The sequence below is a fragment of the Lampetra fluviatilis genome, chromosome 20 (genome assembly GCF_964198595.1).
Source record: "Lampetra fluviatilis chromosome 20, kcLamFluv1.1, whole genome shotgun sequence".
Lineage (NCBI taxonomy): Eukaryota > Metazoa > Chordata > Hyperoartia > Petromyzontiformes > Petromyzontidae > Lampetra > Lampetra fluviatilis.
The window spans coordinates 6,333,033-6,351,598 of NC_136294.1; the positions used below are offsets into that span (position 1 = coordinate 6,333,033).

General features: G+C 42.1%; 1 protein-coding gene across 4 annotated transcripts in view; it reads right to left on the minus strand.

Moving 5' to 3' along the window:
• The window catches only part of LOC144937905 (ras-specific guanine nucleotide-releasing factor RalGPS2-like), a 193,056-nt gene that overhangs the window by 84,838 nt on the left and 89,652 nt on the right, over positions 1-18,566 (minus strand). For all 4 annotated transcript variants that reach the window (XM_078865500.1, XM_078865497.1, XM_078865498.1 and 1 more), the window contains exons 7-9: positions 15,736-15,825; positions 14,849-14,941; positions 11,612-11,738 (exon numbers count right to left, since the gene is read on the minus strand). In XM_078865500.1, coding sequence (XP_078721626.1) covers positions 11,612-11,738; positions 14,849-14,941; positions 15,736-15,825 — 310 coding nt within the window. The remainder of the gene's footprint in view (positions 1-11,611; positions 11,739-14,848; positions 14,942-15,735; positions 15,826-18,566) is intronic.

Consider the following 18,566-nt stretch of genomic DNA (forward strand, 5'->3'; position numbering starts at 1 on the left):
ATGGAGCGGGATGGGGGAAAGGGGCGAATAGAATGGTGCTTGTATCGAATCGTTGCCCTGAATGGCAACAATTCATCCATGTGCCAGGGGGGATTGGAGGCACGGGGTGGTGAGAATCATGACACCCCCGCATGAATCATCACTTTTAATTCAGAGACAGTTAGGCTGGTATGCAATGCACACGTAAGGCCCTCGCAAGACCACTTTGCCAAGATAAGATGGGGTACGTGACGTACAATTAGCACGGTTGGCTACGTAGGGTGCGAAACAAGTTCAATATACATAAGTACAAGGTAGAGGTGCAACCCGGCAATTTCTTGCCGACGTCAATGCTGACCGAAGGGACCTCCGCTCTGCACAACTCTGGACAGCTCCCTCTAGAGCAGTGGTTCTTAACCTTTACTGCAGCCTTGCACACCTTTGGCTCTCTATTGTAAAAAAATGCATAATGTTAATAAACACATAGGTTTCATGAAAAAAGAAGTTGTACTTACGTGTTCATGCTTAATTTGTGTTTTCGATTATTTACCTTCAAAAAAAATCTGCCCATGTCTCGCACCCCCAGAAAGGGCATCTCACACCCCCAGAGGGTGCGTGCACCCCAGGTTAAGAACCACTGCTCTAGCGGGCATATTGGCCCACTCTCACACGTTGGCCAGATGTCATGGGAGTACCCACACTTTACCCCACCCACACGCGGCGAGCTGTCAAACGACTGTGGTCTAGCCATTTATGCTGTTGGGTGGACGGAGGTGGGGCATTCAATGCACTTAAATTTCGTTTCAAGTGCCACGCTGGGAGATTGAACCGGAAACCTCTGGATTGCAATAAACCAGTGTGCTAATGGAAACACTACGGCAAGCACCAGTGCGTGATATACCATCCAATGCGCAGTTGTTGCTGTACTACGCGACCACTGTCCTCACTTTAGCATGTGAAGCTCTCCCATATCCTCACTTCACCGCGTTCATACTGTGGGATTGTTAGCAGCCTCAACAATGAGGACTTGGCAGCTGGAAGGAGAGCACTCAATGAGGCGCACGTCCCTAACGCATACCCTTTGGACTGGAAACACCAGACATGTTTTTTCTTACTTCCTGAGAACTGATTTGAATTGACACTATTTCCATGCTGAATTTACCATGTCTCATTGTTGCAAGCTGACATCATTGTGTTCTCACTACTGCTAGTGCTATTACAGCGAAAATAACGATTTACATCCTCCTTAAATGAAAAGATTGAAATAAAAACAGTCACGTCAGTTTCACAATTCCTCCTTGCTAACGGGCAATTATGGAAACCAGAGACGCTGAAAAAAAAAAACTCACTTTAACCAGTGGAATTGGGTCTCTATGCAAAACCTTCCACTTGCGCTATGAAATGCAAAATCAATTGTTGCAGTAATCTTATTAAGCATTTATGTATTCTGGGTTCATGACAGAACATATTTCCTACTCAATGACCACTGTTGGAAGTTAGTCATCTCCTCTGGTGGAACATCCGCATTCAGAATCAGAATATTGATTTATACTGGAGGAATCCGATGAGAAATCGAGCTCTTTTTAAATCCTTTATATTAAGTTCACTTGCTTGCTTGCGCGCTTACGACCGTGCAAATCTTTCGGTCGTTTTTTAACCCACTTCCCGTGATCCAATCGAGCTGACATTTTGCACACAGACTCGTTGTGCGTGACAATTTATTTTCGTGTAAATTTTTTCCAAAATGTTACACTTTTTAGGAAAACATAATTTATATTTAATTACCAATTGCTTAATGGTGGCAGGTGAAAAACTTTGTTTTTACGGGTTAATTTTTTCACAGATGTCCAGTAGGTGTGTATCAGAACGTTACAACAAACAATACAAAAACACGATAGAAGTGCAAAGTATAGGAAAAGGTAAACGAATAACTTTCAAAATATATACAAATAAATCGGAACAATTGTTTTTATTATTTCCCAGGAAAAAGCCCACTGAGGCATTTTGGCTTCTTTTTCAGAAGCAATCTGGCCACAAAAAAGGTGGCTCAACGAAGTGACATCCCGTGGAAATTTAGAGCAGCAAAATAAACTAAATAATATTATTCTCATGCCGGGGGAGCGGGGCAGTATATCCTGGAGGGACGGTCGATATGCCAAGTAAACGTCCCCCCCCCTAACCGCTATTTGAACTAGCAACCTTCAGATTGCAAGCTGCTTGCTCTACCGCTGAGCCACTTGGGCAGCTACATTTCTTTGGCATGAATTGTAAATTGTATTTTACGATATGCGTGTAGTGTGATTTCACAATTGCAATGTATAGCCCGTTGTCAATCCACACTTGGGGTTGTGTTGACCATACCGGACTCCAGCACGATGGTCGTATGTAAGTTGACATTCTTTCCCACCATATGTAGCCAAACGTGCTAATTAGTGGTGTCGGTGGTCAGTGTGCGTTGGTGAAAATAAAGGGGTGATGGCAAAACCAGTTCAGCTATCAACCACCCTTGATGCTAGTCATGGGAGGGAATCGAACTGGGCTCAGCTTCCCCCCTCCACCTGAATAATGCATAGCATTTGAAGGTAGCCAAAATTACCACTCAGAAAACGGCCATGTTTTAAAATATGATCATTTTATAAACCTATTCATCCATCCAATACATCACCGCCAAATTCTACATATTTAGGGCCTTGCAAAACAAAGTCATTGGTTGTTTAAAAGTTACTGTACAATATTCAAGTAAAAGTGCATACTAAAACCTATACAACCCAAGCCAATGAAATACAAAAAACGCTGACCATTTTGTGTTTGCCTCTTTAAATATATATGCAAGAAAGTGTGTACGTGTGGGGAGCGGTAGTGAAGCGGTTAGCGCGCTGCCCTACGAACCCAGCGACCCGAGTTCCATTCCCGCTCACGGCCAACACCAGTAACAATTATCTGACATCAGTCCTGGTTTTCCCCTAGGTCGACTCAGCCTCAAATGAGTACCTGGTGCGGCGTGTAAACATCGCCACTAGGGAGACAAAGACGGACAGGCGTGGTGTTGGCCACCCACTCCCTCGTGTGCAGTGTCGGCCATCATAGGTGCTCGCTCACAACAGCACTTGCCCCAACAGTCTGTTACAGGCTATACGGGGATCTTCGTCTTTGTCTTTCGTGTTCAGACGCACAAGGGAGTCCCCCTCCCTGAGCCTGTGCTTTCTGTCAAAGCGTTTAACTTGCCAAGGTCCAGCAAAACCCTCATCATTACTCGCCCGCACGTCACATGACACCAGCCCACTGTCCCGTAGCGGGCATTAGCCTTGGAAGTTGGAACAGCGGGGGGCTTTGCAGACGCACAGTGTCCACAAACTTGGTCGCCACACCAAGCATCGCCGCCACGGTAGGGGTCAACATCTAAATTACGTGTAATATAAACAGGTAATTCCATTACATTTGTTATCGCCGTTGAGATTACACACCTCAAAGTAATTGTACACCTCGAAGTCATTGCAACGTTTGCATCTACATTAGACGAGAGACAGCTCAGTCGTAATGTTTGGTGTCTAGTTACATTATACTCCGGTAATTTGTAACTTATATTTATTTTGCCCACCGCCCAACCACCCTGTGATTATAATCGAGGCAGAACACAAGGAAACGTATTTTCTCTCTCTCTCTACAACTTAAGAGGGTATCAGCCAAAAGAACGACTGCTGTTGCTGCAGTCAGAAGGATCGTTGTAAATGTGGCTCTTGTTTTATAGGCAAAATTGAGCAAGGGGTGGGCAAAAAAATTAGTAAAACACTTCACTGCTTTTCAGCAAAACCCTTGTTCTATTATTAAAATCTCGAATACAAAATCTCCATTGGACTATATTCATGTGAAAGCTATTCTGTTGGCAAGCAGACATTTGTTTTCTCCATCTCTGGCCTCTATAAGCAGACTCGCCATGGTTAATCACGTAAGCATGTAAAAAAAAATAACACTAACTAGAACACATGCTACAGATTACCCCAGCTATTCGAAACAAGAAAAAATGGCTCTTGGACAACAAACATAGGCCAAAGCGAAGTTAAAAAAAGGAATTTAACTCGAAGGAATGTTGCATTAACAGCAATTTTAGCTGAGCTCATGTCCTTTCTTAGCATGTGGACATTACAAAAACAACACAATATTTTCCAAAACGGCATGAGCACATATATTTGATCCTTTTTGGATCGTGATCTCACTGTTTCTATTGGTCTCCCTGGGCCTCAATCACCAGGGGAACACCTGTAAGGGGAAGATACTTATTCTGCATTGTGATTACTCTACATTAAGAGTACCAAGTGTTTTAAACAGCAAAATGGACATTTATATAAATTGTTTGCTTTGCAATATCACCTCTTATAGCTTCACGAGGTGAGTTTTAAAGTAAGTTAGCATGCCTATTACAATTGTCCACACAAACTGAAGTGAACTGCAAATGGGAATGTTTTATCTGATGGCATTGTAATCCAAGTTAAACATGTTCACAACATTCCAAAAACATGCCCACGTTGTTTCACAGGATGGCACAATGAAGCCAGTTTTCCTAATTCACAGTAGAATAATAATGAATGTTCTTTTCAAAACCCCTGACAAGAGTTCACACCAGATTATCAAAGGAACACATTAAGAGAGGGCATTTGGTCGATTCCCAAAGGGGTTTCTTAAATCCCATACTTTCATGCCCAGACAAGGTCACCACCACACCCACTGGTAATCGCCTAAGAATTCATTGTTATGCTGGCTGGCCGCTGGAAATCAACATTTAAATTCCTGGTCCGTGAATTCCTGCGTGGTATTGTGAACTGCACGTTGTTTGGGGACGGAGACTCGGCGTGGCCACACTGTGCAGGCGGGTTGGACACACATCCACTGGTTCATTCTGCAAGCTCCTGAGGTCTCTGGCTGTCAATTAATTCCACTTGCATTATGGCCCATCTGTAGGCCCAGGGCTGTGGATGTGTGCCCTTTGGCTTTTGTAGCTGCCAAGTGCTTTCATCATGCACACTTTTCAGCTACAACATGAGCCCATAATGGATTCACCCATTATATAATTGGAGTAAATCTCCCCCGATGTAAACAATTTTGAGCTCTATAGCCGACTTGGCATGCAAGCTGTGCCGTTTGTGGCATGGGCAATTTAACTTAAATATATCCAACGCAGTGCCAGTGCGCACTTTAGTTAAAACAACACGTCTAATCGAGTTAAATTTAGTGGAAACAGCCCACAAATGTCGCACCCATTCCATCGTTAATTATTTTGCATTGTTTGTTTGAAAACATTCGATATGTTCAAAAATGTCAATATTGTGTCAACATCAAGGGAACGGATTCTTGAAACATTTTTACACTGACATTGGGAAATGTACTGTAATCAATTTAACTTGTGCTAAAACCATTTATTTTTTTCTTAAAGCTAAAGAGAAAACGAAAATGACTTGGAAAAGCAATTTAAGTACTTTAGCACGCACATTTAATTTATTCTAATCCGAGTTCGTTAAAAGAGAATGTTCCCATGTATGCTGGTATTAATAAATCACTCCTAAAAATGCAGTTTGTGTTTTTAATTCTCAAAATGATTTTTAATTCATTTACATTTTATTCAACAATGCATAATTTATTTCCGATTTTTTTTTGTGTAAATTAAGAAACGTCATTCAAAGTCAACTGTATATTAAAAAGAATCTACTTAAGCAATAAGAAGTGTACCGGTTCAGAGTGTTCCACTCTGGCCAAATGCTTTCCACCTGTAGATGCTGCAGAGTTTCCCCATGGCACAGCCGTGCGGCTCTATCAACTACCACAATTATTAAAATTGAAAACGGCTCGGTAACACAGGCGGCTAGATCATGGATGGAAATAAGCAATTTTGGCAATCAATTTTTTTTTATCGGCAAAAGGTGCATCTGCAACAACACATTCTGTTTGAGTATTGAACATTGAAACTGTAACTAGAAAAAAAGCAGACCGGTTTGTGGAATACACAGGTTCATAAAAGTGCTACATGTAAATATACAGGATATGACTCGAAACTATATCTCCACGTATATTTTCCTAACAGTGAGGATTGTAAGATTATACATACCATTAGAATTGCTTCTTAAATGTACAGTCATGAGGCTCTAAATATCGACGTGAAAAAAACATTTTGTCGTGAACTATAATTCACTACTTCAACTTTCTAAATTCCCCTCCACCTTTTTCCACCCAGAAGTATAAATAAGTATACCACAGTCGATGTGCTGGTCACGTGTGGTGGGGTAAAGTGTGGGTACTCCCACCACTTCTAAGATGTCTCTAAAGCTCATTCTAGTGGGGGGGGGGGGCTTCCACCAGCAGTGGTGTGAGAGATAAATGTGCACAAAATTAATTCCACAGAATGAACACCGATTCTTAGTCTCACTACACATGCAAGGAACCACGTAGATGAGAATGTATTATTTAATTGCTAATAAACATATGCGATTCGTTCATGTGACCTCTGCAAGCCACTACCGACACTGTCAATGAACCGAATTGTTATAAATATCATTTATTATTGAATAAAATCACAATGCCGTATCATGACAAGTCTTTGAATCATCATTGCTCGTCTCATAAGTTATATGGTTAAAATATCACTCGCCACAGATGTTAGCCATGACCAGGAACTGAACTCAGTTGCACAGGCTTCATAATGCACATCTGTTATTTTCTTAAGAAGAACTGCAATAACGAAATCTCCAAACATATGTGCCAACTACTGACACTGGACATGTTTGCAAATGAGATGTGCCATCTGAAAGAATTATCCAGGTGAAATATGTGCATAAGGCTCCCCCCCCGTCGTCACCAACCCATGCTGGCTCGTGTGGTGAAGTATGGTCAAATAACTCAAACGGCCCACACGGCGTGGGAAGGGCCCTCATCCAGCAGTGGATTGACAAAAGGTGCTGCGTGTGCAGCTAACAAAAAAAACTTTTCCACACACAAATAATCGCATGATGATGACAATGACGATGGTGGCGAAAACTTTTTTTTTTATTGAGAGCTCAAATCTTCTTTTCTTTCACGTGCCCCCATCAACATTTACGGGTCCTGCTCGGCAGCCACGCAGATTTACATACCTTGGGCGGAATGTTGCGCATGATCTCCCAGCGGCAGGGAGGTGCAAACGATGATGACACGGGACCAACACTCGCTTTTGTGCTGCACCCAAATGTGGCTGCCTGAATTCGAGCCACATTAAATAGCTAAGCGCAGAGCTATTTGGACCGTTTGGAATTAAAACAGTCAAGCTCTTTACGTTGGCATACGTTGTGTGTGTACGGCGTGGTAAACTTATCAATGGAGCAGCATTCACATTACACCATGGGTTTGCTTTCTATTTGATCTTTTAAAGGGCCGCTTTTGTTTGGAACTATATACCACTATGGGAACCTCATTTGCCAGTAAAAAATATGATAATTGGTTTATTACCCTTCTATCTGGCAACAAAACTGACACCTTTTTACAAGGAGTCATGTTTGCATAGACCGCAATACCTGCAGTCATAATACAAACAAAAGAACATAACTCTGATAATGTGCACTGTCCTTAAAGTTGATTGATCCACACCCGAGACAGCTTTCCTTAGAGCCTAGTCTCATATGGGTTGGACCAGATGACGCCAAAAGGCGCACAACTCAAAGACAATGCACCATCAGAGTATGAGAGCTCGGGGCAAGCATCTACACTATGGGAACCTCATTTGCCAGTAAAAAATATGATAATTGGTTCTTTACCCTTCTATCTGGCAACAAAACTGACACCTTTTTACAAGGAGTCATGTTTGCATAGACCGCAATACCTGCAGTCATAATACAAACAAAAGAACATAACTCTGATAATGTGCACTGTCCTTAAAGTTGATTGATCCACACCCGAGACAGCTTTCCTTAGAGCCTAGTCTCATATGGGTTGGACCAGATGATGCTTGCCCCCAGCTCTCATACTCTGATGGTGCATTGTCTTTGAGTTGTGCGCCTTTTGGCGTCATCTGGTCCAACCCATATGAGACTAGGCTCTAAGGAAAGCTGTCTCGGGTGTGGATCAATCAACTTTAAGGACAGTGCACATTATCAGAGTTATGTTCTTTTGTTTGTATTATGACTGCAGGTATTGCGGTCTATGCAAACATGACTCCTTGTAAAAAGGTGTCAGTTTTGTTGCCAGATAGAAGGGTAAAGAACCAATTAACCATATACCAGTTTATGAATTTAATTAGTTTCATGGTTACTATAAAAAAACATCTTCCATTTAATAAAAACAATCCATATATATAATTAATATATCAATTCTCTACTTTTATTTATTTACCACGACTATAAATGTATAAAATCCTCGTCAAATTATGAGGCACGTGTGTAAAATAGAAACAGAATCTACATAATACATTTCACAAAGCACTAAACTGGAACTTTCAAACTAAGGATCGTGTCACACTGTGATACTTTAAAGCCACCACACCTGTGGGTGCCCTTACTATTAGAGGCTAAAAGCTTCGTGACAGAAAAGTCTCAAGGAGTCTAAAATTTCAAACGAAATTTTTCACTCATATGCAACAGATTTACGAGAGCGGAGTTAGAGACTTTTCCCTGCCATGTACTTCTCTTTTGCCACAACCTCCCAGACACTGAAATTTTCAATAGAAAAGCGACAAGGGGAAAATTCTGACGCATGTTAATCCCCCTCCCCTGAAAAACACACAAGAATTCCTCTGCAAAGGCATAACACATGCGGACTGTGTGCAACAGCAAAGCAGCGTGGTGAACAACAGCACAGCCTGCCTGCCTGCCGCCACGCTTCTCCCCATCTCACTCGGCACCCCCTGTCCACCCCCTCTGACCCTATCCCCCCCCACACACCTCTCACTATTTCGTCCGCTCCAACCGCCTACCACTTCCCCTTTCCTTTGCCCCCCATGCCCCCCCCCCTCTACCTCCCCTCCCCAGGAGGTGATTTCCCTTGCTGCCACTGAGAAACCTCACCTACACTAGCCCTCGACGAGCCCTGGCCCCGTGCCAAGCCAGCCAGGGTGGATGCTTATTGTGCTGCGGGCGCCGATGATCGCGTGCACTCACTGCGAGGGTGTTTCTCGCGTTCGGGAGTATAGACACGGAGAGTCGTTGGCCAGGGCAACGCCGACGTACGGGTCAAATCTTAAAAAACGAGCCGAGCGATTACTGAGAGCAGGTCGGTCCCGACGGGCTCCCCCCGCACGTCACGAAAGACAAAGCGCTTAAGCAGTTCCTGGAACACCGTGTGAGCGAACTCCAAACTCGAGCGACGAACATCTACATTCTGCAGCAGATGCGCAGATGTGCTCGGGTGTCCCAATCGCATTCAAGAGTTTGGAAATAAAAACACGATGGAAAATGTCCTGTTGCTTCTGTTATGTGTGTGTGTTTTTTTTTTCTGGTAAAGGTTTTGAGGATGAAGGTATTGACCGAGGGAAAAAAAGATGTAAAGCTACTTAGAACTAATACGTGAGATGTTTGCTCAGCCAGCCCTTAAATAAAATGCTGGCTGCGGCAGTAGACATCATTATAATCACTTTTCACCTCATGTGGAAAATGATGTAAAAGCCCCATTTCGTATATCAGCACTGCAACGTATTCACAGTGATCCACTTCGTAGAACTCACTTCACTGTGAATCCAATGTCACATGACTGTGTCCTTAAACAAACATTTTCTATTTGCTTTTACACACATTTCATCCATCACTTGGATTCCAGCCCACATTGCGATAACCTCAGGGGATAAACATTGTGAACCCCGTGTAATGGACCAGTTAAATAAAATCGTTGGTTGCGTTGTAGATAAGGTTAAGTGCAATATAAACCAATAAAGAGCAGCATGCAGCGTTATGAGATGCGATCACATTCAGGCGTTCTGTAAATTCAAAGTGCAATCATAACTGTAATTATATTATCAGCACAGTCTACACTGATGAGCAAAATGATAACACTCTGGAACACACACAATGTGCATAATAGTTGCCTTATTCCTGACTATTGCATACAACATAGTTACATATGCATGTGTGTACAATTCTGGAAACCACAAAACTAGCAGCAGCAGTAATTGATCTCGCACCTCCGATTAGCACAGTTGGTTACGTACAGTGCAAAAGAAGTTCAACATACATACATGTGTAATGACAGGAGAGCCTACATGCGCTGTGAATGGACTAGTGGCCACAGGAGGTAATGTCAGGAGAGTCAGCCTGCAGTCTGAATGCACTCGTGGCCACGGGAGGTAATGACAGGGGAGTCAGCCTGCAGTCTGAATGCACTCGTGGCCACGGGAGGTAATGACAGGGGAGTCAACCTGCAGTCCGAATGCACTCGTGGCCACAGGAGGTAATGACAGGGGAGTCAGCTTGCAGTCCGAATGGACTAGTGGCCACGGGAGGTAATGACAGGGGAGTCAGCCTGCAGTCCGAATGCACTAGTGGCCACGGGAGGTAATGCCAGGGGTGTCAGCTGTGAGTGCGAAGGGACTGGTGGCTACGGGAATGTTCGAGAAGGGAGCGTGGTCAGATGACGGAAGAGGACGGTGGAATCTGCCGGTGGAGCAAGCGTCCAGAGTCAGAGAGAATGATCGAGAAGGGGGGGGCGTGGCTTCGGTCGGTATATAAGGGAGATGCGCGGGAGACTCAGGGCTGTTGCAGTGGCGGTCTCCGCCTGATGTCAAGTGAACGTCTCTTCAATAAAGTGCCATCTCAAGAAAAAGTGTGTCAAGTCGTCGTTACACATGCACACGATCTGTAATGCACTTTGGTGCTCCATTACGTCAACCTGGTGGTCTACATCGCCCAGTTCTCAGAGTGTGGTCCCTGGACCACGAGGTTGCACGCGACGCTCCTCCAGGTTGTCCGCGGGGCTTTGATGCGAACGCATGTTGATCCGGACAATAATGGCAATGTTTTTTTACCTTTTGTTTTGGACGTCAATTCATATTTTACTCCTGATATTTCATTTAAAAATGAAGTTAGGTAAACTACCCTGATTAAACTACCCTCGCCCTAAGGTGTAAATGCCTACGCAACCCCTCCCCCCCCCCCCCCCAAACACTCTTTGAGCTGTGTTAAAAAAAAAGTTGTTCTAGTAATAAGAATCCTTTTGTATTTCTGGTATACAGAGAGAGAAGTTAATGCGTTTTGTCACCACGAGCGGGGGGCTGGGTGGTTGGCATCGGCTGAGTGGTCCGCGGGTCAAAAGAGTTTGAGAAACACCGCTCTCAAGGAAATATGAGCGGACCTCCAATCTGTCTCCACATACGAATAAAAAAATATCTTAAGTCCATCTTCCGATCGGCTTTTCAGACCAATATTATTCAACAGCATTTGTTTGGACGAGCAAACCCTGCACCGGTTTCGACCTACAGGGTCTCTCTCATCGGCGGTGTCAGGCTTGGTGAACGAATGCTTCGGAACTACCAGATGTTTTCGGCAAGGGCACTTGATCTAAACTATGGGGGGGGGGGCCCTGGTCAATGCAACAACAACAACAAAAACAAACGACGTTTTATAGGAACTCGTTACGCGTCGGTAGTTTACAGATGACATCTCGAGGACGTGCGAGGTCACGTGCTTACCCAGGTAGGGGATGCAGGGGGTCATCTTGAGGCTCTGGATATACTCTCTCAATCGCGCATGGTTGTCCTCTTTTGACATCAGGTAGTCGAGCTTATCGAAGGTCGCCTTGTCCCTTCGGCTCAGGCACTGGGCAGTGGAGAGGCAGTGGAGAGGCAGGGAGGGGCAGCGAGGGACCAAGAGTCAGATATTAGTGAACGGAATCTGCACACACACACACACAGACCAAACTACAGGCTCTATCCAATGATGTATTATTGATTGGTAAAGTTTATCCAAGGCCTTGGCCAACACTGATCGTGTGATATCGTGCATGATACACACAGTATTATTCCATTAAAGTGTATTAAAGTACGATGATCTATTGTTGCGCAGCATTATACCATACTCCTACGACCACCACGCTGCCTGCAATGTCCAGCATGGAATTTGGTCAAAAGACTTCGCGACCCACACAGGGCGGGCAGACCCCTAGCCCAGCAGCGGATAGACACACGATTTTGGATGTAGCATATACAAATGGTCCATTATAATGAGGATTACTTAATCTCCTATAAAATACAAAAATAAAATCCTCACTTTCACAGCACATGAGAAATCTGGCTGGATAACCCTAAAGAAGTATATCAGCTGAAATTGAGAATACAACTCGTCCAAAAAGTCAATGCTTTTGTAAAGTTCTCTCCACCAATATGCCAAGCATGTGCATGGCTAAGAATAGGAAAGAATGCAAAAGCTTTGCAACAATATACCAAGTTGATTCACCATGCAAGAAGCTACTTGAAAGTTACAGCAGAATTCTTCGACACAGGTAAATACGTGGTAAATCACGAAGGTTTTAATCCTAACAGTTCAGATTTGAATGTTTTAAACCCTAAAACCTGAAGTTCAATGTGATATATACATACACACAGTGTTTATTTGAGCACATTTTTCTAGTAGAACGTGGAAATATATTCAAATGCCAAGGGCTAAATTCCTGTTTGACGATGGGTCAACGTTGACAAATACAGCAAGATCTTTGAGAAATTTAGACAAATAGTAACATTAAAAACAGGGCAGCTGCATGTATTCAGGTGTCTTTTGTTTGCGAGTCTTTAGTTCCACACAAGTTCAATTCTACAGAGATTATTTAGCTTCATTTCTCATTATTTAATTTCATCAATGAATTCCCACTGGATGCTAAACAATACCCAAAAATGAAGGAATATAATGTGAACTCTCAGATAGATAAAAGGAGTTAAATGTATTCTGTGTAAATAATTCAGGGTTGGTATATTATTAAAACCATAATAAACTTTAGCTCGGTCAGTGTTCTATGAACTCCCGTTGTCATATGTAGCTAGGTTATCATTACGACTTAAAAAAACAAAAATAGAAAAATCTTACTGAAATAGTTACAGTTTTTCCCCATTTCACACTCGTATTTAGAACAATGCATTTTACAACAAAGACTAAAGCAAGTTTAAAAGAATGAAAAACATTTCCAGGTTTGTGCAGATTGTGGACAGCAACAAAAACACATTTTATTTGACCCATTACATCTGCAATTGTGTGGATTATTTGTCAATTCAGCTGTGGACGAAATGCCACTCACATTACATAATTTCCTGTCAGTGTAATGCCTTCCCTTTTACAATTATTCTTTCACAGTTTGTTTATTACTCTAAGCTTTTCTTTCACAAACAGATGTTTGCAGTTTTTATCAAATGGGGGAGAGAGAGAGAGAAAAAAAGTCTCCTTGTAACTACGAACACGAACAGCGGCACAGAGGCAGCAGGTGGCTCTCATAAACACAATCTGTCTGCGCACGCGCAAAGGGCGGTCTGTGACACAGAAACGTAATTGTTTTCACAAAGAAAAAAAAAGAGAAAAAAGTATCTGTAGCATGTCTAATGATGTAGCGCCTCTGACCAAATCAGCCAGAATTGCACGCAATCTCATCAGCTCTCGGTTGCTATGCCGGATTGAACCTGCATTGAACCTAGATTTTAAGAATATTCTGTCAAAAAAAAACACGTTAACAGGAGCATAAATGTAAAATTTAGAGTAATTCTAAATGAACTGTATCAGTCTTCTTTATTAATCACTCTCACCTCTTCGGTGTTGCTAACGATTATGTCTTCTGAATTTCTTCCTCCATTTCATTTCAATGCAATGTGTATTTGTTACAGAAAAAAACTATTCCATTTAGCCAGTTACCCAGATAATTTCAGTGGCAGTGGCCCACAAGCTGCTCACAACGGAGTTATTAGAATAAAAACGAAGTTATTGTTGGGGTGGAAAGGATCCCAGCCAGCAGCCAGCCAGGAAACTCAAGGCATAGATGTTGTTTTTATCATAGTATGATATGCAGTGTAATGGAACTCTAACACTATAAATATGATTGTGATACTGTGTGAGCAGTGGCGCATGAGCACAAACAACATAAATGCAACACATTTGCCAACAATATCGCCTCAAAAGGAAAATATATAGAAAATAGGTGAATTTTAATAGTAAGGAGCTGCAGCAGCTAAAACGTTAATGTTGGGTTTGTCTATGGCAGTATATAGTACGGGGTAGACCCGTGTGATGTAAGAAAAAAGTTTAGCTGGAGGCATATTATATTTTTTGCGACATAAAATTGTAATGTATGACTTACTGTTAGTAGCTCAGCTTATTGGAGAGTATATTTAGTATATTGATGACACTGATGTAGTTAATATTTTAGTTTTTTTACGTGGTGTTTTAGCTGCTGCAGCTCCTTACTATTAAAATTCCTTCCCTTTATTACTGCTAACCTTACTTCCTCCCTTTGATGCTGCTAATCCTACATAATACACGAGCATAATATTACTTTGAGACCCCCCGCCCCACCTCCTACGCATTCCACAAGTAGTGACTAATCCCATATCTGCATTTCCCATAAATATGCTACATTTCTCTTGATATGCAAATTCCTTTGTCAAGGCGCCCTTCCCCCTTTAACCGAGCTTTAATATACGCTGCCAAGCTTGGTGGTGTTCATTCAGACGCTGTCTTTCCGACAGACCTGTTCTTCACCTGAGAACGGCTGCTTGCGTTGTGGCCGAAACGTCGTGAGAATTGTATTTTATTATGTTTTATTATTATTTTATTATTTCCCTTCTACGTTACTTTACCGAAAGAACCAAGAAGATGAATCCCTGCAGTCGCAAAAGCTTTAAATCGAAACTGTAAGGTGTTTTCCGTTGAATGAAAGAGGTGTGGCCACTTACCGCCCATGTTTTACTGAGGCGGAATATTGGAGCGCTGAGGAGGCCGGAGATGACTGCCATGAGGGCGTGGAGGTTATTTAGCTCGTAAAGTTTCTGCAACACAGTTAGAGGGGGGCAAGGCATATTCACGTCAATATCAGAGCATTTCAGAGACATCGCGAGTTACATCGGCGCAAGTACACAGGACACGTGTGGGTGTCAAGGGGTTCAATTCACTTTGGCGGTGTGGTGCACATTTAAGACTGGCGGATGTCTCCCTGACAACTGAAGTCAAGAGAAAGGGGCATACAACACAATGATTAAATCAATCTAATATGTAAATCTCATCCCACGACTCTGCATTCTTAATTACGCATAGCCAACAATGTATTATGAATGGTATAGACCAGGGGTCGGCAACCAAAATAACAAGAAGAGCCATTTCTTTCCAATTCGGTACAAAATTCAGTATTTCAAGAGCCGCAATGCATCTATGTACATACGTACATATCGTCAAGAAGCAGCCCGTAAAGAGCCGCATGCGGCTCCGGAGCCGTAGGTTGCCGACCCCTGGTATAGACCATTAAGAAAAACACGTATTTGTGTAAGACATATAACCACACGAGATAAAGGTCGAAGATGATTGCTGGTAGAAAAAAGACCAAAAGGGTAAAAGCTCTTAAAGGAGCTACCAATGAGGAGATGGAGTGAATCACAACACACATGACATGAGATAATTTCACATGCTTAGTTGAATGTTAATTGTGGATTTGGCAATAATGCCTTGGAGCTCACAATGGATTTCAAACATCTCATGATAATCAACATTTTAGTGATCATGGCAATATGTCACTCCAAGACAAAACTAAATCAATGTGCATCTTTGCTTGTGGGTTAAAAGGTCTCACTTTGGCAATCTTGATGAAGTGGCTCAAAATTTCAGCTCTGATTTTGAGAGTTTGTGCTTCAAGTATTTCTCGAATTACCCAGAAACTGACCTGGAAAACACAAACAAACACACACACACACACACAAGATCATGAAGTATTAAGTTGTGCATGATATTCTTTGGGTCTTTCGGTAAAATCACATAGATATGTTCAAAGAAAATAACAAAAAATAACAAAACCACGACGTTTTGATCGCAACACAACCTCTCTATATGATTTGAAGCTTTCGTGACTTTACCAAAAGAACCAAAGAATATGAATTCCTGCAGTCACAAAAGCTTTAAGTCAAGATTTGTGCATGATAGTACATGTGGTTATATATTCACTGGCATGGCAGAAAACTACTCATCAATGGCACATTACTTAGAGTGACAAAACGCGATGCCATTAAGCTGGTGTCACGCACTTAAATGACCTCTGCGTACAAATATTGTGACTCCCTGAAATTAATTAAGAGCATTTCTACGAGCCAATTTGTTTTAACCATTAATTAAAACAGGAAGGGTATTTTCTCTTCAATAGCTCTTTACTCGAATCATGAGTGCGGGGCACAATAAAACAATATGGGACTGCTTTTACTGTAATGTGATAACAGAGTGGAAATGTACGAGACTCAACAGGAACCTTCATTCCAATGCAGACATAGTTGTATGTGCAGCTGTCGATGTCTCTCTCACTCGCACTATTGAAGGGCTTTCTCTCGTCGAGAAATATCCCATCACACACACACGTTTTTAGCGTGGGAATATATTTCGTGTGTTTTTGTTTTAATAGGACAACACTTGCATTTAGGACGTGACGGATATTTGTCAGAAGGGACAAAAAAGAGTTTACAAAATTTTTACCAAAATATATAATTACTCACCCAATATGGAATCTCCTGTATGACTAGCAGAAAGCACTTCCCATTTATTGTGAAAACAAAACCTTTGTGTACATTAAACATGTTGAGTGCAAATATTTTTGGCTCCTTACTAAGATGTCATTCACAAGAGTGAACAATTGGCAACCACAAGCGATGTTTAATTCAAAAGAATAAGTCCCAAATGTCAGAGATTTGCAACTTGCATGAAGCCCCCACTGACTGAATCCTGGAAACATTAGTTCAACATGACGAAAGGTTAAAGTTGCTTTGACTGCCCTAAATTATCAAAACACTGAAGTCAAATCTGTGACGACGGTAATTCACAGTCATACATGAGAGCCGCATTTCAATAACGTAAAATACAATTTCGAAGGTCAAAAGCATAATTTCAATTAAAAACAACTATTTAAAGAACTCCCAACATAAGACAGCGCTCTGGGAACACCATACATGGATATAGGAAAACACAGCTGCATGCTCCTAATAAACACAAACGTCACCACAGCGTATGCCGAGCCTATTAGAGCTGCCAATCGTTGCACGCACATCCGTCTGCCTATGAAGCGATGCTCACAAGGTTACGCACATGAGTGTTGCCTTGAAAAGTGTTTCTAATTTACACGTATGTATTCTTCTTCATTCAGACGCTGTCTTCCCGACAGACCTGTTCTTCACCTGAGGACGGCTGCTTGCGTTGTGGCCGAAACGTCGTGAGAATTATTTTATTATGTTTTATTTTTATTATTTTATTATTTCCCTTCTACGTGACTTTACCGAAAGAACCAAGAAGATGAATCCCTGCAGTCACGAAAGCTTCAAATCGAAATATGTATTCGTCTTCTTCGTGCGGCTGATATTGATGTAAAGCAACAACAATAAGTTTATATTGAGGTGGTGGAGCCAGATAATTATATCAGGAGCACCTCCGATGAGCACGGTTGGCTACGTACGGTGCAAAATAAGCGCAAGATACATACATAGGAGTGGAATATGGCAACCTTCAACGCAGCCCACAACAACCTGGCGACCGAACATCGATGAATGATCGCCCGGTCTCCATAACAACAACTCAAGCATACCGATTGGATACTACGACTGTGTAGCTTTCGATTTAAAGCTTTCGTGACTGCAGGGATTCATCTTCTTGGTTCTTTTGGTAAAGTCACGTAGAATGGAAATAATAAAATAATAAAAATAAAACATTATTAAATAAAATAATTCAGACCTGTTCTTCACCTGAGGACGGCTGCTTGCGTTGTGGCCGAAACGTCGTGAGAATTATTTTATTTTATTATGTTTTATTTTTATTATTTTATTATTTCCATTCTACGTGACTTTACCGAAAGAACCAAGAAGATGACTGTGTAGCTGTTCACGGTTATGCTGCGCAGTTCTCCGACGTGTCATCGAATTGTGCCGCGTGTTTATCGGCTCTCAAAAACACGTCGGAGTGTTCTATTTCACAGCCTCGATAGCCCCCCCCCCCATTGCAGCGCACACACGGCACGTGGCGAGAAACGTCGGACAACGTAACGAACAACAGCACAATCCGAAAACGCATTGGAGAGCCACAATGTTTGTATATTTGTAGAGTGTGGTTAGCGTGCGTGCATATGGCAGTAGAAGATTGGGCAACAGTGTGAAGGTCCTGTTGACATATTTACGATTTAAAGCTTTCGTGACCGCAGGGATTAATCTTCTTGGTTCTTTCGGTAAAGTCACGTAGAAGGGAAATAATAAAATAATAAAAATAAAACATACTAAAATTATATATTATTATATTATAATATTATTTCCCTTCTACGTGACTTTACCGAAAGAACCAAGAAGATGAATCCTGTTGACATATTTCCGATTGCTGGTACTGCGTACAAATGACAACTGGTGCATGAAAACTGCTGTGGGCCTCCCTCCCTCTGGACGA